This window comes from Mirounga leonina, unplaced genomic scaffold (genome assembly GCF_011800145.1).
Source record: "Mirounga leonina isolate KUSES-001 unplaced genomic scaffold, KU_Mleo_1.0 Mir_173, whole genome shotgun sequence".
Taxonomy (NCBI): domain Eukaryota; kingdom Metazoa; phylum Chordata; class Mammalia; order Carnivora; family Phocidae; genus Mirounga; species Mirounga leonina.
The window spans coordinates 75,930,648-75,958,300 of NW_023270447.1; the positions used below are offsets into that span (position 1 = coordinate 75,930,648).

Here is a 27,653-nt window from a genome sequence, read left to right on the forward strand (position 1 = left end):
AAATAAATAAATAAATAAATAAATAAATAAATAAATAAATAAATAAATAAATCTATCTTAATTATATTACTAAAAAAAAAGAAATATGTGTCCTTTACAATTAGTTATTTGCACTTTGGTCACATACAAAAAATGTATCTCCAACTTTTCCAATGTCTAAGACTCATTCTTTTAACATCTTCTAACCAAAGATAAATGCACTAACTTCCAGAGTCTTCCTTTATCAGCCAAAGACAAATAAGGGGGGGGGGGTGAAATTCTTATGCAAGTCAAAACCCAGCAGCCACTTTCCCTAAGGGTAGTTTAAAAATATACATGCTATAGTATAAACTAGACTCAGAAAGAGACCTGGGATGAAAGAAAACTTCCTCCCCGATCTGTGTTTATAGCAGCTACCTGATTTTAGTGGATGAGAGGTATTTCTCTTTATCAACAAGTTCCCAGACCTAGAAATTCCACTAAGAGTTCAGCAATAGGATCAAAAATCCAATTTCTCCCTTTATAAAAAAAAAAATCTAAATTCTCCAGGAAGTTCTTTTTTAAGAGATTACACTTTAGGTAAACAAAATAAAAATAAAGAATTCGGAGGATAGGGACGCCTGAGTGGCTCAGTCGGTTAAGCGTCTGCCTTCGGCTCAGGTCATGATCCCAGGGTTCTGGGATTGAGTCCCACACCGGGCTCCTTGCTCAGCGAGGAGCCTGCTTCTCCCTCTGCCTGCCTCTGTCTCTCTCTCCCTCTGATAAATAAATAAAATCTTAAAATATATATATATATATAAAAGAATTCAGAGGATAAACAAGATATGTGAGCAACTTTAAAAACAATTACATCATATGGTTATGCACAGAAAATTAGCTATAAAGACACACATTACAGTACTGTTTAACAGGTAAATTTTGGACCTGTAAATAACTAAGAACAGTGGATTAATGATAACAATGAACAATAAAAAACTGCAGTCATAAAAATGTTATAGAATTTTAACAAAGTATTAGCAGTCAATAAACATGAAAGAATGAATTTTTCTCTGGTATTTTATTTTGGATTATCTATGTTTAAATTTTTCATTAAAATATATTACAAAATATTTTTTTATTATATACTCGACAATGTACTGCAGCTGTGAAAAATTAACATTAAAATTCTTGTCTATCTTCTTAGGTGGTCTAAAATAAATTTCAAATATCTGAACAGTACAAGATAGCATGTTTATTACTGAAATTCTTACTTGCCATTTCAATGCACAGGTGCCTTAAATATGATAAAGGTAAATTCTAACCTAGAATAAATAATTCTGTATGTCTTATTTTAGACACAACAAACAAAATCTTTATCTTTCACGTAGTTCGTCTGGAAAATAAAATATATTTCTAGTCAAAGAATTCACTTTTGAAATATTCTTCATTTCTCTGACAAACTGCCCTCATTATCACTGAGAATTTTTATTACTTCCATTTGTATTTGTTTTCCAATAAACTGCATCTAATTATGAGAATTTAATTATCTGGATCTGACTTTGAAATTACAAGTCTCAATTTTCTGTCTGGACCTAAATACCCAAAACTAAGGCTACTCTGGTACATAAAATAAATCTGGACTAGATTGGACATTAGTTCTAAGAAACACACCCACTTTACAGATGAGAACAACAATTTGAACCTGGTCTTCCAGTTATGTAATTTGAAGATTCTAGACCTCTAAACCCATCTGTTATTATGTTTAGATCAATGGCTATCTAGTGAGCACTAGACATAAAACCCAAATTACATGTCTCAAGTTCAATAACTGAATGCAATTTTTATCTCTGGTATTTTACTACGAGGCAATACAGAACCCAACACCAAAAACAGACTTAAAACTCTCTTACATGCATCTGTCTCCAGACTTCACATACCAATTTGCCCCAAAACTCCAAAAGACATTTACTCAATTAATGAGCTTTCTACTATATAACTAGATTGTGTTGGGTGAAAATATAAAAGATGAAGAAAATAGTCCCTGATCCCTGATCTCCTGGAATTCACACTTGGGCCTGAAACAAAGAGAGGATGAGAAATGATTCAGATGAATGGCAGAATAGGCAAATGCACAAAGCTCCAGACAGAGTGGGAAGGATTCGCTCTGCTGAGGGAGCAACAAATTCAGAGAAGGTGCTAAAACCTTGGAAGGCATTTGTTTTCATGAACTAAAACCCTTGAAATTATATGTTAAGATAAACTTTTTACAGAGTTGGGTGTACTCCAAAATATTTATAATAAAATATGCCATAAAGGTATATGGTTCTTCTCTTCAGAAACATAGCACATTCCTAAGTGCCTGAATGCTCTGCATGCTTGCAAAGAGCTCTGAAAAGGAGCTCAAAAGCTGAAAACAGTTATTGTCAGTAAGAATGTTTTTGGGGGCTTTTAAGAGTCCTTATTTGAGAACAACATGTGCTTTGGCCAGAAACAGATTTATTCCTTCATTCTGTTCTACAATATCTATGACCAACCCATCAGAAGAGTCTTATTATCTCACAGTGAGATCTGACTTAATGGTTAAAAACTGAATAAACCAAGAAAATACCAATCTTCCAAAAGACAGCAAGAGTCTAGTCTCACAGTAAAAATACATGTGAAAAAGACTTAAGGATAAAACCACCTAAAAAAAAAAGAGAAGAACTGGGGATAGGAAAATGACAACAGGATCAAGAAACTAAAGAAACCAACATATTTACAACCTCTCTCAAAGGGGGATAAGCAACTATTCTTTATATAGAAAGAATTTGTGTGTGTATGTTTGTTTTAAAGAAAAGGTTCCTTGTAAATGGTTTTTCTTTAAAGGACAAAGGAAGACAGACCATAGGACTAAACAGTTTGGTAGCCTTTTAAGTGAGCCAAAAGTTAAAAAAAAAAAAAAAAAAAAAAAAAATCAAACAAACAAACAAAAAACCTCAGATCCAAAAGCACTGGCTGATCTCATTAGCTCTGCTTAAGAAACTTTATAGATGTGACTTCACTCCTGGATTACACTTCTATATTTAGTTTATACCTAATATGGATAAAGTCCCAAACTAACAGCCATTTCCTCTCTCCACAAAAAGAAACTTCCTTGCTTTTTTTTCTATCAACAATGCAAAGATTAGTGTAGGCTCCTCTAAAGGGAGAGGTTAAGAAAAAAAAAAAGAACACAAAGAAAAATATTAACAATTTGGTATGTTATTTCTGTTAAACTTGGACTGCTTTGACACTTATAAACTGTAAAACAATCCTAAAATCAAATATGTGATGTTCCAGTCAAGTTCCTTAACAAGTTTATAAATAAACCCTTTAAAGAACTTTACAAAATACTAATTAACCAGGCCCCAAAAATGCACAGAGGTGAGGTCATGGAAATTTTACAGTTTCCTTTCAAATCTAACTAAGAGAACTGAAAGCAACCAAACTCATTTAACGAACCATTTGGAGTCGCCGATTGTTAGTACGTTTTAGGAATACCCTTAAACATTCTCAGAGTTTCTTATTTTTTATTTTTCAGGGCGACTGAATACAGCAAAGAGTGAAAACAATTAGATAAACATTCGAGCTTCAAATAAAAGAAAGGATATAAACAAATAAAAAAGCTCTTAGTGGTTAAGAGTTAGGCTCTGGATAACAAAGACCTTGGTACAAATCCCAGTTCTGCTACTTACCAGCCCCACGACCAGACCACACGCAATGACCTCTCTAAGCCTCACATGTAAAATAGTATCCATAGTACCTATTTCAGAGTTTATAGGAGGATTAAATTAGCTAACATGTAAAGGGCTTGGCACACTGTGCCTGGACCAGAGAGAATAAGCTTGCAATGCTGTTATTTTATAACTCTTATTCTGACTTTAACAGAAAAACAAAACTCTTATTCTGACTTTAACAGAAAAACAAAAACTTACTCTTTATTTTCATGTATCAGTGTACTCTATTTTATACAGGAATAAATTAAGTAGTTTCAAGAAGCTTAAAACACGGGGCGCCTGGGTGGCTCAATTGTTAAGCATCTGCCTTCAGCTCAGGTCATGATCCCGGGGTCCTTGGATTGAGCCCAATGCCTGCTCCACGGGAAGCCTGCTTCTCCCTCTCCCACTCCCCCTGCTTGTGTTCCTGCTTTCGCTATTTCTCTGTCAAATAAATAAATAAAATCTTTTAGAAAAAAAAGAAGCTTAAAACATTATCATAAAATGAAGTGTTTTAAAATCAGTTTAAGATCCCTACATCACTTATCAATTACAGCCATGCTAAAGTTTTAAAGTTTGATTATCATCCCATTGTGGTATAAAGTAAAAAGTTAAAACAACAACAATCTCAGGGTCTAGAAATAAAGTAAGAATTAGGAGATTCAACTCTCTACTCTAATCCCTTAAAAATTACTAAGCATAACACCTGTCAATCTACACTATCTCAATTTCTTCTGCTACAAATTAAGTAGAAAGATCCTGATCTCTCCTAAACATGTATTTCCCGTAAAGAAAGCATTTACATAAATGTCAGTTAATATATGATCAGCTCAACTTTATAATACCACAAAAATCAAGGAATAGTAACATGTAGTAGCACAAGAAGCTATTAGGCCAAATCCATAATTCAATAAGTACTTCCACAGAACCACTAGATCCTATAAGCCACAGATTACTCCTCTTTACTTCTTCATGCTCTAAAAAAGAAAGAAAGGAAGAAAAAAGAAAACCACTCTTACTAATAACAGACTCTTAAGCTTGAGCTACTAGTCCAGAAAGAGCTGCTCAGGCAGAGTTTAAGATGGCAGAGTCCAATCTGAATGTCCTTTAGTTATCTAGAAAGTGTCAACACAATCATGGTTCACTTAATTCAGGATTAAATTGGAGTCTAATCTTGGATTTTTTTTTTACACTAAACATGCTCTTCTGATAAAGAAGGGTAAGTTCCCCCACCTATTTATTTGTAGTGGCAGCCTGGCAGATGCTTCTCTTAGTAACATCCTGGAGATTGAAACCCCACATATTGAACATATAACCTAACCATGAGAGGCGCCTGGGTGGCTCATTCGGTTAGGCATCTGCCTTCGCTCAGGTCATGATCCCAGGGTCCCGGGATCGAGTCCTGCATCAGGCTCCCTGCTGAGTGGGGAGCCTACTTCTCCCTCTCCTCCCAGCTCATGCTCTCTATCTCTGTTGCTCTCTCTCTCAAATAAATAAATTAATTAAATCTTTTAAAAATAAAAATAAAATAAAATAAGCTAACCATGAGCTGATACAGTCTTAACTCAGCATTCCAGAGGCCCATGGAATAATAACAAGCAAACAATGCTTACTATATGCTAGACCTTAAGTTTCTTTTCTTGTATTAGCTCTTTTAATCTTTACAAAAGCCCAAGAAGTAGATACCATTACCCTAGTGAAGACCCTAAGGCAGCTAGCAAAAGGTAGTACCAGTACTGAAACAGTCTATATGGCTCCAGAGGCCACGCTCTTAACCACTACAGCATGACAACAACGTAACACAAAGATCCAGTCTTCCAAATGACAACTCAATTGCCAACTTGAAATATTAATTCTTGGGCGCCTGGGTGGCTCAGTCAGTTAAGCGACTGCCTTCGGCTCAGGTCATGATCCTGGAGTCCCGGGATCGAGTCCCGCATCGGGCTCCCTGCTCGGCGGGGAGTCTGCTTCTCCCTCTGACCCTCAAGATCTCTATCTCATTCTCTCTCTCTCTCTCTCTCTCTCTCATAAATAAATAAATAAATAAATAAATAAATAAATAAATAAATAAATATTAATTCTAACCATCCTCAACTCTGAAATAGACTATTTAGTGCCTACAGAGGGAATACAAATGATACTTGAAGTCAACAATCATCCTCTGGCTCTGACTTGGGATCTCAAATCCCAAATACTACCAAGGATAGAAAGAACCTTTCCGGGCAATACCAAGGTAGCACTATGATCTAGCACAGGAGTCTCTGCTGAGTCATCAAGACAGTGACTGCAACTCTTCATCCCACTGGCTGTCAAGCCACACACTCAGGGACAGGACACAATCGTGGACTTTCCCTTTGCTCTTTTCTATTGTGCAAGAAAAAAAAGTAAATCTTCATTTCAATCTAAAATTACCGTCTTGAGGCACTAAATCAATATGAACTGAGCCCAGCGATCTGCATCATATTCTATTTCTCTGGCTTCTTGTACAAAGATTTCTGTAAATTTAATAAGCATTTGCTTTTCCCCAAGCATATGACATCTTCTCTCTTCTTTTCCCACCAGCTTTCTCTGGAATCAACCCTGTGCAAGGGAGAAAAAAGCTTCTGTATATTCCCTCAGCATACATTTTACTGAGTTAAGACACGTAATGCAGTTAACACAGGGCCTGGCACATAGAAAGCACCCCATAAGTGTTTATATTATTTCAATTAAGTATGAAATACTCTTCTATATATTCATTCTATCTCATGCATTTGGGAAATGCAACCAAAAAATCAGTCAGTGGTAATAAGCACATCTACTCTAAATATACACAAAACAGACCTTCCTCGCAGTGAAAAAGGCATCCCAGTCAGTGAATTATGATGACTCCCATGGGAAATATTTTCCCCTCTAACATGATGGTGTAGTGTTCCTTCCAACATTGTAGCTCTTTCAGCTCATAATTTTTAAAAATGCCTCCCCTTAAAATGTTTCCCCTTCTGGCTACCAACCTGTCCCTTCTACATCGCCAAGTTTCTCATTAGAGTTGGCTTTACACGTTGCCCCTACTCTTGCTTCTACTCACTCCTGCACCTACGCCACTCTGGCGTCCCCACCAGGATTCCACCAAGGGTGCTACAGTGGTACCAATGACTTCCAGGCCGATAAATCAAATAGACACTCATCTTACTTGACACAAATGGTCACTCCCTTCTTAAAAGCCTCTCCTGGCTTCTTTGGTACTTCACTCCTATAGTCCTCCTCTTTCCCACGCTGCCCTATTGCAGCTCCCCGCTCTCCTTCTCCAGTTTCTCCTCTAACGTTGCACCCCTAAGTGTTGAGAGTTCCTCAGAACTTGGTCCTGGGCATTTTCCCTGCTACTCTTCATTCATCCACTGCATGATCTCACACACTTTAAATACCACATAAATATCATACATATGTATCAAGGCTGAACATCAGATCTGTATATCCAACTTTCTACTAGACATCACCACTTGACATCTCAGTCATCTGAAATTCATCAAGTCAAAACCTGAACACTGTCTGCTCCTCCTCCATCTCAATAAAAGGCACTGCTACCAACCAGTGAATCTGATTAGAAACTCCCATCTCCTTCAATATCTTCCTATTGACTCCACCTTCAAAATTTATCTCAAATTCATTCTCTTCTCCCCATCACCACCCTAATCCAAACCACCATCATCTCTTTCTCAACTACAATGGCCTCCATATAGTTTGCCTTGTTTCCACTCTTGCGTCTCCTCTCCAGTTCCTTTTCCAGAGAGTGGCTAGACCACTCATCTTAAAGTGCACATCAAACCATGGCACTCCCTTGCTTAAACCATTTTGAGAACTGCTCTTTTTACTAAGGATAAAATTCACATGACTTACAAAGACCTCCATGATGTGGCCCATCTATATCTCACTCTGGACCTCAATTTTGTTCTCTCCATTCCAGGCATACCCTCAAACAAAAGTATTTGTTGAATATTTCCAGCCTTTACATATATCAATTCCTCCAGCCTGGAATCCTCTTCTCCTCATTCTTCTCTTAATCACCATTCATCCAAATGTCATTTCTCAGAGAACGCCTCACTCAGCTTCTATTTAATCGGATTTCCTGTCATTCCTTCTCAAGATGCCCTGTTCTTGTCTGTAATGTAATTATATACTGTCTTTATTTGTGTATTTCTTTAACATAAGCCTTTCCCACTAGACAAGAGATTACATAAGGTCTTAACATACTCAATGTAACATCAACTCCTGGTCTCCTCCCCGTCAGAACTAGCTCTCCACAGCCTTCCCCATCTCAATTAATAGCAACTTCACCATTCTATAATTTCTTCAGAACGAAAACCTCAGAATTATCTTTGACTCCTCTTTCTCTCATATTCCACATCAGGAAATCCTGTTATCTCCATCTTAGAAATATATCTAGAATCAGACTACTTCACACCTTAGCCCAAGCCACAATCTCTTGCCTGAATTACTAAATAGACACCTAATTGGTCCCTCTGCTTCTGACCATGCCTCCTGATATGCTGTTCTCTGCAAGGTTATCCAAATGTCCTGTTAAATCAAAAACAGCACCTCCTACCATTCCCCATACTCCTTACCCTACACTTCAGTTTTCTTCATAGCCCTTATCACTAGCAGACATACACTTTGTTTGCCTCCGCCACCTGAATATGAACTCCATGCTGTTCCTCACTGTAGCCAAGCTACCACAACACTGCCTCAATATTTGTTCAATGACTGAAAGAAAAAAGAATAATTATTCTGGTAGGCAGAAATTGGAGGTGGGAGAGGGGCCGGAGCAGTCAAAGATATTTCAAATGAAGGAAACACCAGGAAAAATCTTACATGAAGGCAGAGAAGTACAGGGCATGTTCAGGATGAGTCTAGCTAGAATGTGCAGCTGCTGTGGGAGATAAGCCTGGGAACATAGCTGGGTCATGATCTGAAACATTCTGACTGCCAGATCAAGTTGTTGAATCTAAGTCAATAAACTAGAGAAAGTAGGATCCATTTAACATTTGAGGCAAGAAGTATCAATTTTAGACAGATTAAAATTATAGAATATTAACAATAACTAAATTATTGAGGGAAAAGATACAAGTTTTTTTAAACAACTGATAATATACACCATACTTAGACTCCATAATACTAACTACCCTTCATCTGTCAGCATACAACATAAACATTTCACTCATCTCTAAGTCAATTAGTTCATTTAGGTTGTCACATAAGTCATTTCTTAAGGTCTTAATTCAACTGGAATTTTTTTTTAGCTGCGGGGCAGAGGGAGAGGGAGAGAGAGAATCTTAGGTAGGCTCCATGCCCTACACAGAGACTCAGGGCTCAATCTCACCACCCTCTCAGATCATGACCTGAGCTGAAATCAAGAGTCAGACGCTCAACCGACTGAGCCACCCAAGTGCCCCTTAACTGGATTTTAAAAAGCGCAAGACAAAAAGTTACTATACTATACAGGAAAAAGCCATCAACCATGGCTCATTTACTCACCTGCTGATTGTTCATTAGGCTATACAGTGAGCTCCTCCAAGACTAGAGACTTGCTCTTATTTCTTTATCTCTCCAGCACTTACTGCATAGAATGTATTCAATTAACATTTGCTTCTATTAATATCCCTAAACTGTGCTAGACCATTTCTAGACAAAGATTGTATCATATATCCTCTAACCTACTATAAGATTGAAGGAGAAAATTAATACTAAAAAATCATTTGGATTTTCAGAACAGATTTCTCCTCAAGAGCGTAAAGGAACAGCCTACCTCAAACCATTTAATCAGTATCTATTCTGTGAGCAATTCTAGGTGTTGGCAAATTTCACAACAACAAAAAAAAGCCTGCTTTCTTCCAGCAAAGATCAAACAGAGTAAATGCTCTTTTAGTGCCATTAGGAAGATAAATCCAGATACAATCTGAGTTTCTCTGAAAAAAGTGAAATAAAGTATATTTCCTTTAAACCAACTCACAACTCAATACATGTTACATACTAGACTGGGCTTCATTTTTCATTCCAAGTATTTTGCTGTCATGAAGAACATTAAAATATTATACTCTCATCAATAATTCATGCAAGTTTATAGAAAAGACTATGACATACAATAAAATAGAAACAGCAGCCATTTCCAAAGGAGGAGTGATAAGTAATTTTATGTATGTTTTCTAGGTTGTCTACAATGAATGCATATGCTTTGTTATAATTGGGGGAAAAAACACATATTTTTTAAAAAGCCCATTACATATAAAATGAATATACTAGGAAGCAGAAAGGAAATGACATTACTTTCCAAATTTGGGGCCAATATTTAAATAAAAGTAGACCAAAGTTAGATACTACTTATGCTAAGTGACTAAAAAACCAAATATTTGTAACCAAGGGTCCTGCGGACAATTACAAAATGTAAATAAAGTTTGTGTTACCAATAGCTAGCAACAGTTTTTACACCATTCAGTGAAGAATCAACAAGCCTTCAACATTTCTAAGCCAAAACTCTGGATCTCTGTGTTAACTAAAATATGCTGTAAATGAGAACATCAAGTAATAGAAAACTGCACACCCTTCCTAAGTTTATTTCTTTGAAAATTTTTCAATTCCATCTCGGACATTTGTATGTTCAAGGCCAAAATTTCATTTCCTAAGTCTGAACCTTCTTTTTCTCCCATTAGCCTGTTAGTCCAGCGGCTGTCATGGCTACAGTTCTGGCAGCTTTCTTAGCAGCGCAACAGCCCACTTCAGTTTGTCTTCAGTTTTCAATGAACTTTCCCTCTAGTCACCTACCACCTCCACCTCCAAAATAAAGGAACTAGCTGTTAGCAGAGCAAAACAAGCGAAGAACTCACATATCCTTAAAAGTTCTTAATTACTTCAGCTTTTCTAGTCTCCAGTGTTTGCTCAGATTCTCTTTCTTCTCTCACAGATACAAATAATTAGCTATGCGGTGTGGTGGTAAAATCCAATACTTAAATTATTACAGACGATTGACATGTTTCCAACGCTACTATAATGAAAACTAAATCCTTTTCATAAGGCTGAGTTACTGCACATGTAAAGTTGGAATAATTTTATCACAAAAAGAAAAAGGGGGGTATGCTCCTTACTTAGAGCCACATTGTATTTCAGCTTCAAGAAAAGCAAAAAGAAAGAAAAGAAAAGAAAAGAAGGGGCTTCCTTTTGCCTGGCTTCTTGGTTGGCTCAGTCGGTGGAGCATGTGACTCTTGATCTCAGGGTTCTGGGTTCAAGCCCCACATTGGATGTAGAGATTACTTTAAAAAGTGAAACCTTTAAGGGTGCCTGGGTGGCTCAGTTGGTTAGGCAGCTGACTCTTGATTTTGGCTCAGGTCATGATTCCAGGGTTGTGAGATCGAGCCCAGCCTGTTTAAGATTCTCTCTCTCCTCTCCTTCTGCCCCTACCCTGCTCTCTCTCCCTCCCTCTTAAAAAAAAAAAAAAAGTGAAATCTTAAAAAAACAAACAAAAAAACATGCCTCTTAAAAAAAAAAAGGCAAAACAAAAATCTATGAAACAAAATATATGCACGATAAATTCAGGTCAATATCTGGCCCTGGTTCTAATATTGTTACTTCTTCAAAGTAACCATTAACCATTAAAATTTAAGATACTCTTAGTCTACCTGTAGACTTGGATCTCACATACTTTAAATACCACATAAATATCATATACATGTATCAGTAGACTTTCACATACAGTCTTACTTATCTACATTAAGTTGTTACTTTCATAAATTTAGATTAATACAGTCTTCTGGTTTTAAATAAAGGGGAGGGGCGCCTGGGTGGCTCAGACAGTTAAGCGTCCGCCTTTGGCTCAGGTCATGATCCCAGGGTCAGGAGCCTGCTTCTTCTCCCTCTCCCTCTGCCTGCCACTCCCCCTGCTTGTACTCTCTCTGTCAAATAAATAAAATCTTTAAAAAAAATAAAATAAAATAATAAAGTAAATAAATAAATAAATGGGAAGAAAAAACAGAAACCAAACAAGGCTAATTGATATTCCTTAAACCAATACTAAGTACTGAGCACTGAGGGATAAAAGCCAAGTCCAAAAAAAGACAACAGGATTAAAAGTTCCAAGAGAACTCACAAACTGATACCCTGAATTAAATTTAGATTCCTGTTAATTCATACTTGGAAGGTTTGTAATGATGTAATCTTCCTTCAGAAACTGCCTTTCCATTCTCTACAAGAGTCTCTAAAATGGGTAAACTCATCTTAACTTACCCCTACTTGATCTAAATCTTAATTAATGCTTTAATCACACTTCCCAGCCGGCCTAACACATTTCCCTTTTATGGACTCACTAATTCCCTATCCAGGAGACACCTGACACTGAGGATCCACAGTACTAATGAAACAGGAAGTGGGAAAGTCTTGCTCATCATCCTTTTACTGGCTTCTCAGCATCTCTGTGAGCATCCTTTCAAACCAACTGTAATTTTCAGGGACAGCCAGGTCCTCCCCACTGCCTCTTTCCTATCATTATTCATATTGTGTTAGGCTTCTCATTGATTCAGTCCCCTACCTCAGCAGCCCCCACCTGGGGTCCCTTTCTCTCAGAATTTTACAGTTAATCAAAATCGTGACCTTGGCCCTTACAAAGAGTAGCACTAGTAGGACCTCAGGAATAGGTGAGACATGTAGAAAGAATAGAGTTCCCACTAACATCACATTTTACATTCATTTTTATTTCCTGAATTTTCCTTTCTGGAAACCTCAAAGGAATGTCAAACCAATTAAAGCCAAGGTAACACTGTCTTAATGTTGAATTCGTTTTGTTCAATTTTAAGAACAAAGTTCCCAGCATCACTCCCTATAGAAAATGTATTTCATTTGTGTTAAAAAAGGAGGTTGAAAGCTGCCCTTGATACAAAATATACAGAACTCACTTTATACTGGCAAAATAGTTGACAGTTTGCCCTTCTCTGTGATACAACTGCACCCTCCCAAATGCCACGGAGAAGCTGTTGAGTAGATAGCAATCCAAAACATAGGGAAGTGTTAGGAGAACAAACGAGCCTGGGAAAATTGTATGTCTGAGCAAAAACCTAAGTAAGGTTTGAAAAGTCTCAACCTCAACTTTTAAATAACTTGTCTCCTTGGCACTATGGATTTGAATCATTCCTGGCTCCTTCTTTCAAAAGTATCAATCTATCTACTATTTCCCGAATAATGAGTTTACAAATAATGTCAAAACTAACATTCCCCTCTCTCCCTCCCTCTCTGTCAAATAAATAAAATTATTAAAAAAAACAAAAAAACAAAAACCTAACACTCCCATTCTTGGCTATTCCCAATCCACCTATTCTACCCACTTTTTTAAGGTCAAATCCAAATCTACTTCCATCTTTCCCCCATCTCTTAGCTTAATATGAATTACACTTGACTCCTTAAGCATGCACCATCTTGTGTTGTTGTTTTCTTTCCAATAAAATTTATAAACCTCAGTATAGGAAATGTTTAACAATTTCTTATAACTCCCATGGTACCTAGTTCAGTATTGGGCACTTAATTCATTCCAATAAATGCTTTAAGTCACAGATAATCAGATGGAAGTGACCTTAATGATGATCTAGCCCAAACCCTTCTTTTACACCTTGCTTATATGAATTATGCTTGACAATCAGAACTCCACCATTTACTTTTTTAAGAGCAATGGTTCTTAAACCTGTGTCAGGAATCCCCAGAAAAAAAAAAGACTCACATAGGATTTTTTATGTAATTTCAAGGATTTACAGAATCCCCTGAATCCTATTAATGAAGCCTACATTTAAGAATAATATACTGGGGGCACCTGGGTGGCTCAGTCGTTAAGCATCTGCCTTCGGCTCAGGTCATGATCCTGGAGTCCTGGGATCGAGCCCCGCATCGGGCTCCCTGCTTAGCAGGGAGTCTGCTTCTCCTTCTCCCTCTGTCTACCACTCTGCCTACTTGTGCTCTCTCGCTGTCAGATAAATAAATAAAATCTTAAAAAAAAAAAAAAAAAGAATAATATACTGTTGGGGCACCTGGGTGGCCCAGTCATTAAGAGTCTGCTGGGCGCCTGGGTGGCTCAGTCGTTAAGCGTCTGCCTTCGGCTCAGGTCATGATCCCAGGGTCCTGGGATCGAGTCCCACATCGGGCTCCCTGCTCGGCAGGAAGCCTGCTTCTCCCTCTCCCACTCCCCCTGTTTGTGTTCCTGCTCTTGCTGTCTCTCTCTCTGTCAAATAAATAAATAAAATCTTAAAAAAAAGAGTCTGCCTTCGGCTCAGGTCATGATCCCAGGGTCCTGGGATCAAGCTCTGCATCGGGCTCCCTGCTCCGCGGGAAGCCTGCTTCTCCCTCTCCCACTCCCCTCTCGCTGTGTCTCTATCAAATAAATAAATAAAATCTTAAAAATATATATATACTGTCATTTAAAAAAAAAGAATAATATAGTGTCATCAACAAAAAAATAAGTCTTTACTGTGTGCCAAGCCCTATTCCCAATGCTTTCTATAGAATGGTGTATGGCTAGATCACATTTCCCAGCCTTCCTTGCAATTAGAAGAAGCCATGTGATCAAGTTCTTCCCAGTCGAATGAGAAAGGAAGGGACAGGCAGAACTTCTGGGTTAGGGCCCTTAAGAGACATGTGCTTCCTACATATACTCCACCTCCCACTGGCTATAAACGACTTCCCAGCCACCAGCTTTGACAGCTTAGGGGAGTTCAATGCTCTGGAGACTGCTGGAAAAACAAGTTGTTAACGCTTTGGTCCCTGTATGACTAAGAAAGAATGCCACCCCAATGTCCAAAACACGCTCCCTGGACTGCTAAGTGAGAAAGGAAATAAACTTCCATCTTGTTTGAATCATTGTTTGGGGTGAATTATTTATTAAAGCACCTCAGACTACCCTAATTAATACATACAGATTAGCAGCTAATCCCCTCAGCAACCCTATAAAATTGTTGTTATTATTATTATCCTGATATTAGAGGTCAGGAAATTGAGGTGCTAAGAGCTTAAGAAACTTGCCTGACACACTACGTGAAGCCAGAGTCAAGCCAAGCAGTCTGGCTCCAGGGTCCATGCACACTGGAAATCCTGCCAAGTATCTCAAAAGAAACAGTTATTCTTGTGTGTTATGCCACCCTGCACCAGACTAATTTTTTACAACCACCACCCCAATCCCAGCAGTTTAGTGACCACTGCCAACAGGGATCGTCCTGGTTCAAAATCATGCACCACCAAGTTTAAATTCCAGCCCATAAGGGGCGCCTGGGTGGCTCCGTCAGTTGAGCATCCCCACTCTTTGGTTCTGGCTGGGGTGGTGACCTTAGGGTCATGGGATGGAGTCCCAAGTAGGGCTCTGCTCTCAGCAGGCAGTCAGCTTCTCTTTTTTCCCCTCTCCCCCGTCCCTCTCCCTGTCTCTCTCAAATAAATAAATCGTTAAATAAATAAATAAATTCCAGCCCATAAAACTAAACTCTACAAAGGGATTCCTTCTACGCTAAGATCAGAAATACATCGCATCATACCAAAGCTACTGGTAAGGGCTGGGGAGTCAGCAGTGTCAACAAGAGCTGGGTTTATACAAGCCAGAGAAAAAAACGACAGTCATTTTCAATTTCTCTCATTGTGTGGTTCAGTCATTTTTACTTAGTACAGAAATCTTGGTTCCCAAATTCTAAACACGGCCAAGAAGAAATACTGATGGAAAATATGGAAGGTACAAGAAAAGACTAGAAGTACTACAAACTGGAGGGAGGGTAAAGTAGGTAGATAAAACCGCACAGGGTTTTAGAAGCAAAGGACCAAGGTTTGAGACTCAGACTATGAGGACCTAAGTAAGTAGTTCCCAATTCCAAAGCATGTCACACATACATATAAACAGCAAAGTGCTAAGAAAAAAGGAAACAAATCTCATTTTAAACATTTCGTACCCTCTTATTTTCCAGGCACTTAGAAGAATATACAGACTTTACCTTCATGGAACTGTCTATCTAGAAGGGGAGATATGCATATAAATATGTACATACAAAATGACACACACTTAGTATCTATTTTCTGCGTATCAGAAGCTGTTCTTATCTTATGACATGCTCCATATACCAACTAATTTATTCCTTTGAGCTTGGTCTATTAATATCCTAACCGTACAGATGAGATACGGAGAGGTTTAAGTATTGTGTCCTGGGACACACAACTAGTAAGTGAACAAAGTGGACCACAAATTTTAATTATAAATTAAAATTATAAAGAAGCTTATGCCCTTGCTAAAGGATCGGAATTTCACCCTATTGGTTAGTGGTTCCCAACTAGAGCTGGTATATCAAAATATATACACCTACCAGGCCCCTCTTGGTGGGGGAAGAAGGCATTCCCACTGTTGAGGATGACTGCCTTTGTAAGCTTCTTTTACTATTGGGAGGGTGCCCTACCCTCTGGGTATTGGGGTAAACAAACACAAATGGAGAACTGCACTTATCCAGGTGATGGGGAGCCGCTGGACTCAGGGGCAGAGAACTCCAAAAATAACACTCACCAGGAAGGCAACGTAGCTGTGAGTCCAGTCACACTACTTAGTAAGGTCCTGGTCTATTTCTCTTAAATTTAAAGCTACCTAAACAGGGAAGCTCAATATCCTTTTCACTCATATGCTTTAAGTGTGTATAATAGTTTTTGGCTACACACTCAGATACCTCTTGGCAGAATAATTAACACTGTTTAACATACCATGCTGAACAACCATGGCCTCTGCCCCCTCACTGCTTTCAAAATAACTATATTTACCAGGGTATCTTCCCCCATTTGCATTTCCCATAAATAGGTTTTGAGAAGAAATCCAGAATACTCTTTAACAAAAAAAAAAAAAAAAAAAAAAAGAATACTCTTTACCACAATTTACCTGGCCCTTTTTTTTTTCTCCTTTGAAACAACTCTCCTGGTTTATATCAATACAATGTTTTACCTAAGCAGGATCACAAGGCAGCAGAAAACATTTCACCTCTTATTTCATAAATGAAGAAAATAAGTCTCAGAAAAGGAAAACAACTTGCCCATTGAGTACAGAACTGAGACTTGAACCCTGGGTCTCTGCCACCAAGCCCCGTGAGAAAGACTTACAATTAGTGGTAAGCAGGATGCTTTTAGGTGGATCACAACATTTTTTACTTTAATAGTTAGGCACAGGAGAAATATAATCACCACACCTAATCAGTTTCAGATATTACTACAAGATGTATTTAGTAAATAATAATACACATCCAACACAAATATGGAAAACTGGGAAGCAGTATACAATCACTCAGGGTTGAGAAACAATGCACCATGCCCCTCTCCTTCTAATTGAAGGGTTAAATTAATAGTAGGCAGAGCATTAAGCATTGATCTCTTCCTCTCTAACTCATACACTTGATTTCTTTTTCTTGTCTTGTTGTATTGGCTAGGACCTCCAGCACAAGGCTGAAAAGAAACCATTACTGATAGTATCCTTATCTGATTCTAAATTTAATGCTACTTCTAAAGTTTCACCATTAAGTATTTTTTTTTTTTTTTTTTTTAGAACTTCAGTAGATATACTGTTTTTGAGTTTATGGAAATTCCTTCCTATTCCTAATTCAATAAAATTTTTTGAACACTGATCTGTGACCCACCCTTCTGCCTTCCACCCATCTTACTTTCTCTTATTTCAGGCTCCTTCCTACATCCTCTGCACTTCCCAGTACTGTATCTGTCACCCAAACAGAATCTTTGAAGATATTCTGGGGGTTCTAGACCTGTCTGCTGTTCCGGTTCCCCGAACCAAAATGTTTCTAACACCAAAATATTTCTAACACCGATAACTGAAAGAAAGTCCTAAAACAAACATTGTTCTGATCATGTCTTCTCTCCCATCTCTCAAACACACCCTTCAATATCTTCCCTTCTTTAAAATAAAAACTCAGGGAAAAAAGAACAAAATTGTTCTAGATTCCTGTTAACTTTCCAATTCAGAGCCCTGAATAAGCCTGTGTAAGTGACTATGAGCATCTCAAGGATTTTGAGGTTTTGAGGGAGGCAGCTGGAGCCAGATGTTCATAACTTCTCTCTCCTTTGCTAAAAAGAAAAATATTAAAATAGGAAAGAGATAGGGGTATAATCTGTAAGCAAGTAAGATAGTTCCAGGAAAGAGACCAAAGGGGAAAATCAACCCTTTAAAGCCCAAGCAAGTTATGAATTCTTTCCCTCATCAGTTTTTCTTTCAAAACAAAAGGGCACACACAATCTTTCCCGAGGCAGCAACACCGAAGGGAGCAGCCAAAATGTTGCATCATACAAACCACTCCGAGTTTGAGAAACAAGAAACCCAGATGGTGGTAAACTACCTAAGACAGGAAAACCCAAGTTGGGAATCTCGGTCTTTCCCGGAAGCCCTGGAATGTCTGCTTTTCAAAAAAAAAAAAAAAAAAAAATTAAGATCGCATCGAAAATTAAAGTTAGAGTTTCATGCCAGCGGGCAGCGAAATGCTCGTTGACAAAGCGTTCCAAGAAGTTGGGTTCATCATCTCCCGACTGAGAGGTTTCGGTCCCGGCCGGGGAGACTCGGAGGTGAGGGTGGGGTCGGGCGGGCGCGGGGCCGGGGGTGACGGGGCCCACCCCCGCCCGGGTCCTGCGGGCAGCGGCGCGTCCCACCCCGACGCGGGACGACGGTCTGGCGGCCGCCGGAGCCCGCGCAGCTGGAGGCGGTGACCGCCGCTCCGCGTGCCGGCTGCCGGGGGTCCCGGTCCCGCCCCGGCTCCCTCAGCCGGCCTGGGCGGCGGGAAGGCGCGGGTGCGCCCGAGACAATGGGCCGGGGGCGCGGGAGCAGCGTCTCTGGGCCGGGGGGGGCGGGGCGGGCGCCGCGCGAGGGCGCAGCGGGGGCGCCGGGGCCGAGGAGCGCCGCCCCCCCACGGCCGGCCGGGCGGACGCCGGGGGCTCAGCGCGGCGGGACGGCGGCGAGCGCGCACCTTGACGAAGAGCTCGATGACAGGCTCTTTGTCCTCCTCCTTCAGCCCATTCAGCGGCATCGACAACGCCATGGCCGGTTCGGCTGCGCTCCGTGGACGGCGGCGGCTGCTCCTGCTCCGGGGCTGCTCCGGCTGAGGGTTCCCGCCGCGCTGCGCTGCGCCTCCCTGGACGGTCCCGGCGTCGAGCTCGCCGCAGCCTCGCCCGCCCAGCACTGCCCCACGCCCCGCGCGCGACTCGGAGGCGGCCCCAGCCCGAGCCACTTCAAGCCGCGGGGCGGGGCCCGGGGGCGGGGCGTCGTCGGGGGCGCGGCCAAGGCCCGGCGTCTCGGGACCCTGGAGGAAACGGGGAGGACGAAGCTCGGGGGGTGTGGCTTCGGGCGGGGGCGGTGGAGAAGCTCAGGCTCGGGCAGTAGGTGGGCGGGACTCCGAGCCACGCCTCCCGAGGGGGCGGGAGGGAAATTCCCCCGGGGGCCGGAGCCTGACACCGCCTCCCGCGGCGGCGCGGGCGCGGCCTCGCAGCTGCTGCTGGCGCCCTGCCCGGTGACCTCATGCCTTCGGCTGGCCTGGGGAGGAGAGGAGGCGCCTCCCGCTCTGTCCCCCCGCTGCAGCCGACTGGACTCAGCCCTTTTCCGCAGCGGCCACCTCCCCAACTCCCTCTGCTAGGCGGAGCTGCCTTCCGGAGGGACTTTTTGGAAAGTTTTCATCCCCTTAGAAACACCTTTTTTTCCTCCTCTGACTTCTTCCTTTTTTCTTTGACTCTCCTGTCACTTCTGTCTTGGAGCCAGCATATTGACAAATATTTATGAAGCCCTCGTGTGTTTCAGGCCCCGGGTGGTAAACAGCACGGACACGATCCCTCTCCTAGAGCCTACAGTCTTGAGCTGCAACCCCAGTGCCTGAAGGCTAGGAAGGATTCCCAAGCTATTTCCATGCTGTTCCTCCTGCCTGGACTGATTTCTTACCCCCACTCACCTGGCCAACTCGAATGTGCATCAGAATCACCTGGGTGCTACACCCAGACCCGCTTTATCCATCTAATTCCCGTTCTCTGGGGAGAGGGGAAATTCACATTTTAACAAGCATCAGGACAATTTTGATACAGGTGGTCCTTAAACCGGAGAAACTGTCCTGGGTTTTCAGCCCCAAAGACAGGGACTGTGATCCTTTGAGCCTGGCAGGAGGTGGGTACCTAGTCTAGGTTTGCTACTGCTGAATGCCTGGAGCAAATGTCACCCCCCCACCCCCTGCCCGGAAAGAGTTACTTGTTCCCTCTTCTGACTTTCGGTAATACTTGACTCACAACTTTTCCCCACTTCCCAGGTTCAGTTGAATGATGGAGGTCAGTCGTAGGAGGTTTGTCTCTCGACATCCTTAGTGTATTAACGCATTTCAGTTTGAACAAATTGAATGTATGCATGAAAATACTGTGAAACCTGCAGCTTCTTCCTCTCCCAGACCATAGCAAGTTGCTCAAATATTCTTGTAGGGACTCTGTGAAAGAGACAGTGTCTAGAGTCAGATGAAGTCCTGAAACCCCTAAGCCTGTTTCATTATGGCGGGTGGGGCGCTCTTACCAGTCTCTGCCTTACGGCAAGTGTCACTCAGTCGGTGACGGCTGTTAGCTCTGCCCTGAGCCTTGTACCATCCCCGTTCACCCCTACAGGCTAGGATGACGTCATATTCAACTCCCTCCGTGACTAGCTTGTTTGTTGAAAAGAAAGAAACACCAGGGGGCTGCCCCCCAGATAGGGACTTAACACCTAAAACAAACTGAAGTGCTTGTCTGGACTCTGAACCGAACTCAATGTTAGTTTTTCACGAAATTATGAACTGAACCAAAGTTCCCTTCCAGCCACCCCCCTCCACCCTGCCTGAAAAGCAACCAAAGTGGTCAACCAGTTCAAAGCAAATCCAAGTCTAAAACGATCAAATGAAACCTCAAAGAAGGCCCCAAACTGGCCCTGGAGCTGAGGAATATTTCCAGGCATCCTATTCTCCCAGGTGTGCCTGAGGGTTTATCGAATTCAGTTTGAATCAGTGAACATTCCCTGCGGTGTCTGTTGTCGGTCACGTACTGGCCTCCCAGCACCAGGATAAGGAGATTGGGGAAAGCCTGGAAGTAGGGCTCTTGAGACCTCCCTGACTACACTCCGATCTTAGCTGTGAGGAAACCAGACGTTCTCCTCCTCGGAACGCCGAGGCAGTGGTGGTCTCCAAGGCTCAGACCCCAAGCCTTAGAAACCCGGTCACAGTCACTCATACCTGGTGTTCCCACTTTCAACCCCATGGGCTCACAGGGATGGGCAGAGAGGGGGTGAGTTGGGATGTTTATGCAGGGGAGGCTCCATGAGCACCTTGTGCTCAAGTCTCATTTTCCAACTGTGAAATGTATGCATAGTTTGCATTCTAAACTCATGTTTGTTTCTATAGCACACACACCAACTTTAAAGATGGGTGGAGATGCATTCTCCTTCCCACCTCCCTCCCCCCCACCCTTCTGACCTCATCTTAACTGCTCTCCCCTTTGCTCTCTACCCCAGCCACACCCATCTCCTTGCTACTCCTTCAACAGGCCAAGCACTCTGAGAGATCTCCCAAATACCATCCTATCTGACAGCGCAAGCTGTTATAGGTCATTCCACCCTCCATTTTATCTCTCTCTATACCACCACCCTCGGTCATATAGTCTACTTATTTATTTGCATCTTGTCTGTCTCCCCACACTAGAACATCAACTCTACGAGAGCAGAGATTTTTGTTTGATTTTGCTCATGGCCATATTTCCAGCTCGTGGAACTGCTCCTGGTACACAATAAAAACTTATGGAATGAGTGAACGAGCCGTGTTTACGCTATGGTTTCCTGTACCCCGGGCATACTCTGGAGGGTCCTGCTTTCCTGGTCTGAGAAGCCAGGTGCTTTGTGTGTGTTATGATTGCCACTTGCCAAGGAGTCAGGTTTTCCAAAGGACAAGATGGCGCCTCCAAAAAGCTTCCCCTAATGACACACTTCCCTCCTCCCACTCTTGATTATGTGGCATTGCTGGCCGAGAGTCTCAACCCCACTTTCTACAACAGTAGAGGCAGTAGAGAAGTGCTATGCACATGCACTCTGGGGCCAGACTGCCTGGTTTCCACTCTGTCATTTCCTAGCTCAGCATAACTTATTCAGTCTCTCTGGGCTACCATCTCTTATCTATAAAATGGACCTAAAAATTGTACCTATTTGATAAGATCATTGGCAAGTGAATCTATGTTAAGTGCTTGGAATGGTGCCTGGTGTGTGGTAAGTGCTCTGTAGGGACTGTTGATATTGTACCCATGTGTGCATCAGCTTGACCACTGTTCCACATTACATGCCCAACAGCTAGCTGGTTGTTTCCTGAACCAATTATATCTATTCCTCAGGGGGTGTCAGAGGAATAGTTTTCATTGTCCCCATTTTACAATTAAGAAAACAGGGTCAGAGGGGATAAACAGAAGCCGTTCAGCTGGGAAGATGGTGGGGCTGCGATTCGAACCCACAGTTATCTCTTGGCTACACTGTCCACTAAGTGGTATGGGAAAAAGTAGGCTCCTACTCATCCTTCAAAGCACACTCATAAATTCCCCTGCTCCATGGAGCGTCTTTCCACTATTGCATTGGTCTGGATTCTACACCACTACCCATCAAGGTCAAGGTCAGGGTGGTGTTGCAGTTCTCAGTGTGGGCTTCACTGGTAGACTGCCTGATTTCCAACCCCAACTTGGGTGAGTTACTCAAGTACATTCCCTCATCACTACAGCAGGCAATAAAAGAGAACCTAACTCATAAAGTCACTGTGAGGATTAAATGAGATAATATCTGCATTAAGCAATTAATAAGAAGCATTTAATAAATATTAGCTATGATTACTATTCATATCAATGTGTTCTGCCCTGGTATTCTATGAGCTTCCTGGAGCACTGGGAAACTTGTCATATACATCCTTACCTGAGCTAAATATTTCACTTCCCAGCCACGTGATTTCAAGTAAGTTACCTTCTCTGTACCTTCGGTTTCCTCATGCAAAATGATGATAATTACAATACCTACCTCACAGGCTTGTGATGGAGATTATACAGGTTAATAAATGTAAAGCACTTAACACTGTGCCCAGCATATACTACGTGCTCAATACACATTAGTTATTATATATGCTCTACTATGCTTAACTCAGTGCCTGGCCGCATTATATAGGATAATAATAATCAGACTAAGTGAAAGAATAAATAAAATAAATTTCAAACATTGCCTTTTAACTTCCCATTTCCTAAGTTCATATTGTTGTTTCTCTCACTGCACATATTATAGGTGTTCAGTTATTCTTTGGTGATGCCAGTCAACCCAGCTATGGAAAATCCCAACGCAGCTTTGAATTTCAACTCTGTCCCCATTGATGTGAATTAGGTCCTATAAAATCTTGCTAATTGTGACTTAGCCATAATTCTGGCTAAAGTTTAACCTGAATGCTGTGTCCATAGGAGCACCAACCTTTCCAGCCTCCCTATAGATAGATCTGGGCTCCCCTGGAAGAATCAAACACGAAGCTGGAAACACATTTCAGTTCAGCTTTTCTAGGCCCTTGGGATAGAGTTCCAGTGTGTGGGTCCAAGGACTAACATGTTCCTCCTGGCCACAAGCCCCAGCAGATGGACCTTCATTAGAAAAAGGACCCAGGGCGCCTGGGTGGCTCAGTTGGTTAAGCGACTGCCTTCAGCTCAGGTCATGATCCTGGAGTCCCGGGATCAAGTCCCGCACCGGACTCCCTGCTCGGCAGGGAGTCTGCTTCTCCCTCTGACCCTCCTCCCTCTCATGCTCTCTGTCTCTCATTCTCTCTGTCTCAAATAAATAAATAAAATCTTAAAAAAAAAGGACCCATCCAGGTACCATTTGAAACAAGGGTACAGTGGAGAAAGGTTCAGAGAGGTTAAGCAGTTTGCCTAGGGTCACACATCCGGTAAGTGGCAGAACCAATAATCAAACCCAAATCTCTTTATCCGTGTTGCCCATACCCTGGCCATCCATCTGCTCATAATGCTGGTCTTGAAGGGTTCTTATGAGTGCTTAAAAAAGATGGCACATAGAGGCACCTGGCTGGCTTGGTCAGTGGAGCATGTGACTCTTGATCTCAGGGTTGTGAGTTTGAGCCCCACGTTGGGCATAGAGATTACTTCAAAAAAAATCAAATCAAAATTTTAAAATGGTAAAGTTTTTAACACAGTGTAGACATTCAAAAACTGTCATCTTCTGCTTCTTCTGCACAAACCCCTCCTCAACTCAATTTCTCCTTTGCCTCGTGATCCTGAGGTTGCATCACAGGCCTTGGTTCAAATTCCACCTCTGTCGCTCACTAGTTTGGGCAAATTGTTCCACCTTATTAAGCCTCAGTTTCTTCTTCTGCCAAGTGTCAGAGGCTTATGTGGAATCAGGGAAGGAAGGGAAAGTTTACACAGATGTGAGAGGCCATTATTCATATCGAAAAGAATTTATTAACATACTCACAGGATCTACTGGGTTGGCTGTCTTCAACATTACTTCCAGAGAAAACCAGCTGGAAATCTATCACCAACAATATAAGACCTCACAAAAGCGATGAGATACTAAGTTAATATTCTTTTAGAAATCAGTGTCTTTCTGTATACAAACCCCTACCATCTTTTAAATTGTAATGGAACAAAACATCTCATTTATTAAAAGTGACCAAAAATATAAAAACATTTAAGAAATAGGAAAGCATCTAAATAACATGTACAAGTTCCATTTGAAAAAAAAAAATGGTTATGCTTTTGAGAAACATATATATGTGAGAGAATATATATATTCACAAAAAAACTTTGGAAATGCTTGGACAAATTGAGAGGCATGATCTATTCTTGCATAAGGAGACTCAAAATCATTATGATATTAGGTCTTTCTATATTAATCCAAAATTTAATGCGATACCCATGTATCATCTTTGCATGCCTGTATATCACATGTGCACACCTGTGAATCATCTTTTCATAACCTGTAATTCATCTTTCATCACATATGCATTTTTCTCTGGAAGGACACACAAGAAATTGCTAAGGGTATTTATCCCCCGAGAGGAGAACTGGCTCACAGGGGACAGGGGTGCCCCTTTGTTTACTCTACACTGTTTTGTTTCATAACTGAAAAAGTCTGTGCTTGGGTATGCATAACTTCTCCAAAAATTGGTTTTAAAAAGAAATAAACAGGGGTGCCTGGGTGGCTCAGTCGGTGAAGCATTGGCCTTCGGCTCAGGTCATGATCCTGGAGACCCCAGATGGAGCCCAGCATGGGACTCCCTGCTCAGCGGGGAGTCCGCTTCTCCCTCTGCCCCTCCCCCTGCTTGTGCTCTCTCTCTCTCTCTCTCTCTCAAATAAAAAAATCTTAAAAAGAAGAAAGAAAGAAAGAAAGAAAGAAAGAAAGAAAGAAGGAAAGAAAGAAGGAAGGAAGGAAGGAAGAAAGAGAAAGAAGAAAGAAAGAAAGAAAGAAAGAAAGAAAGAAAGAAAGAAAGAAAGAAAGAAAGAAAGAAAGAAAGAAAGAAAGAAGAAAAAATGAATTCTGAGTGCCATTAAACCTAAACTTGTGGCCAGTAGCCTTTCCACTTCCACCACGGGAGCTATGTGACCTCGAGCAGGGCGTGTGTTCTCACCGCCTTGGTTTCTGGTCCGGCCACACAGTGAGGTGGGAGCAGGAGAGCCCAGGTCTCCTTGCTTTCATCTCTTTTCCACTGACTGCATCCAGCTCCTTCCCTCCAAGGACTGGTCTTGAGGATGGTGACCCAGCCTCTGATCCTGGCTCGTTCTCTCTCTCTCTCTCTCTCTCTCTCTCTCTCTCTCACACACACACACACACACACAGTATTAAAACCATTTGGGTAAAATGCACATCTGCTTCCCTGGGAGCAGAAACCCTACCCACAGCCCCTTCCTGCCCTGCTTGCCTGGAGACTGTCTCGTCTTGGGAAAGTTACAGGTTTCATTTTGTCACTTGGAAGCTGCAGCAGCCAGGAAGGGAACCCGAGTTGACATGGAGCCAGGGCCTTAATTGGATTGGATCCCTGTGGAGGCCATTAGCCTCTTGCTGCAGCTTGGCAGGGAGGAAATATTTCCCCCCTCACCCCAGTCCCCACTTGCACACGGCCCAGCCGAGATCTTCAATGGCCTACCACCCAAATAAGGTCCTGTATTAAGTTTCCAATTATTATGACTCTCCCTTCCGTTTGAGCAAGTTTTTACTGTTTCCAGGCACTAGCAAACACTGCAAGTATTGTGAGTAGTCTCATTTGATCTCTTTATTCACCCATGCCATAAATTTTTATTGCGAGCCTACTGTGTGTCAGGCACTGTTCCAGGCCCAGGTCAGACAGCATCTTGGCTTTCACGAAGATTACATTTTATCTGGGGAGACAGACCATAAACCAATACCCAGGACAATTTGCCTATGTCCAGAGGTAATAAGAGCTACTGTGAAGAACAAAGCAGAGTCAGGGGATGGGGAGGGGTGCTGGAGGCAGGGAGTAGGAACAGCCTCTCTGATAAAGTGACATTGGAGTAAAGTCCTGAAGGAAGTAGGACAATATCCAGGCAAACAGCGCTCTAGGTAGAGAGAAGAGCAAGTACAAAGGCACTGAGGCAGGAATTTCCTCAGCGTGTTGGAGAAATGGTAAAGAGGCAGCTGAGAAATCAAAGCTCCAGACAGTTTGGTGACCTGTTTGCTGACACTTCCTGCCACCAGTTCAGTGGCTCTTACCCACGCCTCTGCCTAGTGAACATTCAAAAGTAGCAGAGGGTTTAGAAAAGCTTATTTAGCTGGATAACAGAAATCATCCCAGGATGATAAATGACCCATGCACAAAACAAAACTAACAACAACAACAACAAAAAAAAAAACCCCAGACATTTATGAGGATATCTATGGCTACAGTATCCATAAAAACAAAAGAATTATATATATATATATATATTTAAAACCACTAATCATTAGAAAAGAGAAGTAGTATTTGTTGGCTGAATACTGTGGTTGTAACACTATACATTGAACTTTCAATATGAGGAAAGTATGACTCAGGGAGGACATGTGACTTGCTTAAGCCCACATAGCCAGGGGTTTAAAGTCAGGTCCGATTATATGTCTGTCTCTACTGTGGCTCATGAGCATTGTGGGAGCAAGTCCACATCTGTCCTCTCTACCCTGGCACAAAGCACAGGGCCTGGCCCGGAGTCAAGGTGGGAAAAAAGTGTTGATTAAATGGTTGATGATCTCTATCTTCAAAGCCTATTCTAATACACCCCTTTGCTTCCCTGCTAAAATGTGATCCATCTAATCATGGAAATATTCTGCAACTGTTGAGCACCTGGGTGGCTCAGTTGGTTAAGCGCCTGCCTTCAGCTCATGTCATGATCCTGGAGTCCTGGGATCGAGTCCCGCATCGGGCTCCCTGCTCGGCGGGGAGTCTGCTTCTCCCTCTGACCCTACCCCCTCTTGTGCTCTCTCTCTCAAATAAATAAAAAATAAAATCTTTAAAAAAAAATCTTTAAAAAAATATATTCTGCACTGTTAAAAATGATTGTTTGCTTATATAAGACATAGTTCATCTGTATAATGGAATAATATGCAGTCATTAAAAATGAGGTTGAGGGTTGCCATTCCTTTAGCCCACACCCTACTCCTACTTCACCCCGGCTCCAACTTCCTCGTCAACCCTAACATAGCAGCCTGGAGGCTCAGAAATAATAGTGATCATCATCATCATCATCACCACCATTATTATTGTTATTAGATCTTACACTATTTTTAGGGGTTTACAGGACCCTTAATATCTGCCTGATTGGATTGTGAACACAATCTCATTTAATACCTACAATCTCATTTAAAATACCTATGATACCTACAACCTGAGTTGAGTATTATTTTTTTTTAAAGGTGGTATTTCTTTTTTTTTTTTAAAGATTTTATTT

The 27,653-nt window shown here is 41.6% G+C and overlaps 1 protein-coding gene across 1 annotated transcript in view; it reads right to left on the bottom strand.

The window, feature by feature from the left end:
• Window positions 1-18,901, bottom strand: part of CLIC4 (chloride intracellular channel 4) — a 72,517-nt gene extending 53,616 nt beyond the window's left edge. The window contains exon 1 of the mRNA XM_035019460.1: window positions 18,668-18,901. Coding sequence (XP_034875351.1) covers window positions 18,668-18,739 — 72 coding nt within the window. The 5' untranslated portion in view covers window positions 18,740-18,901. The remainder of the gene's footprint in view (window positions 1-18,667) is intronic.
• Between the last annotated feature and the right edge of the window lie 8,752 nt (window positions 18,902-27,653).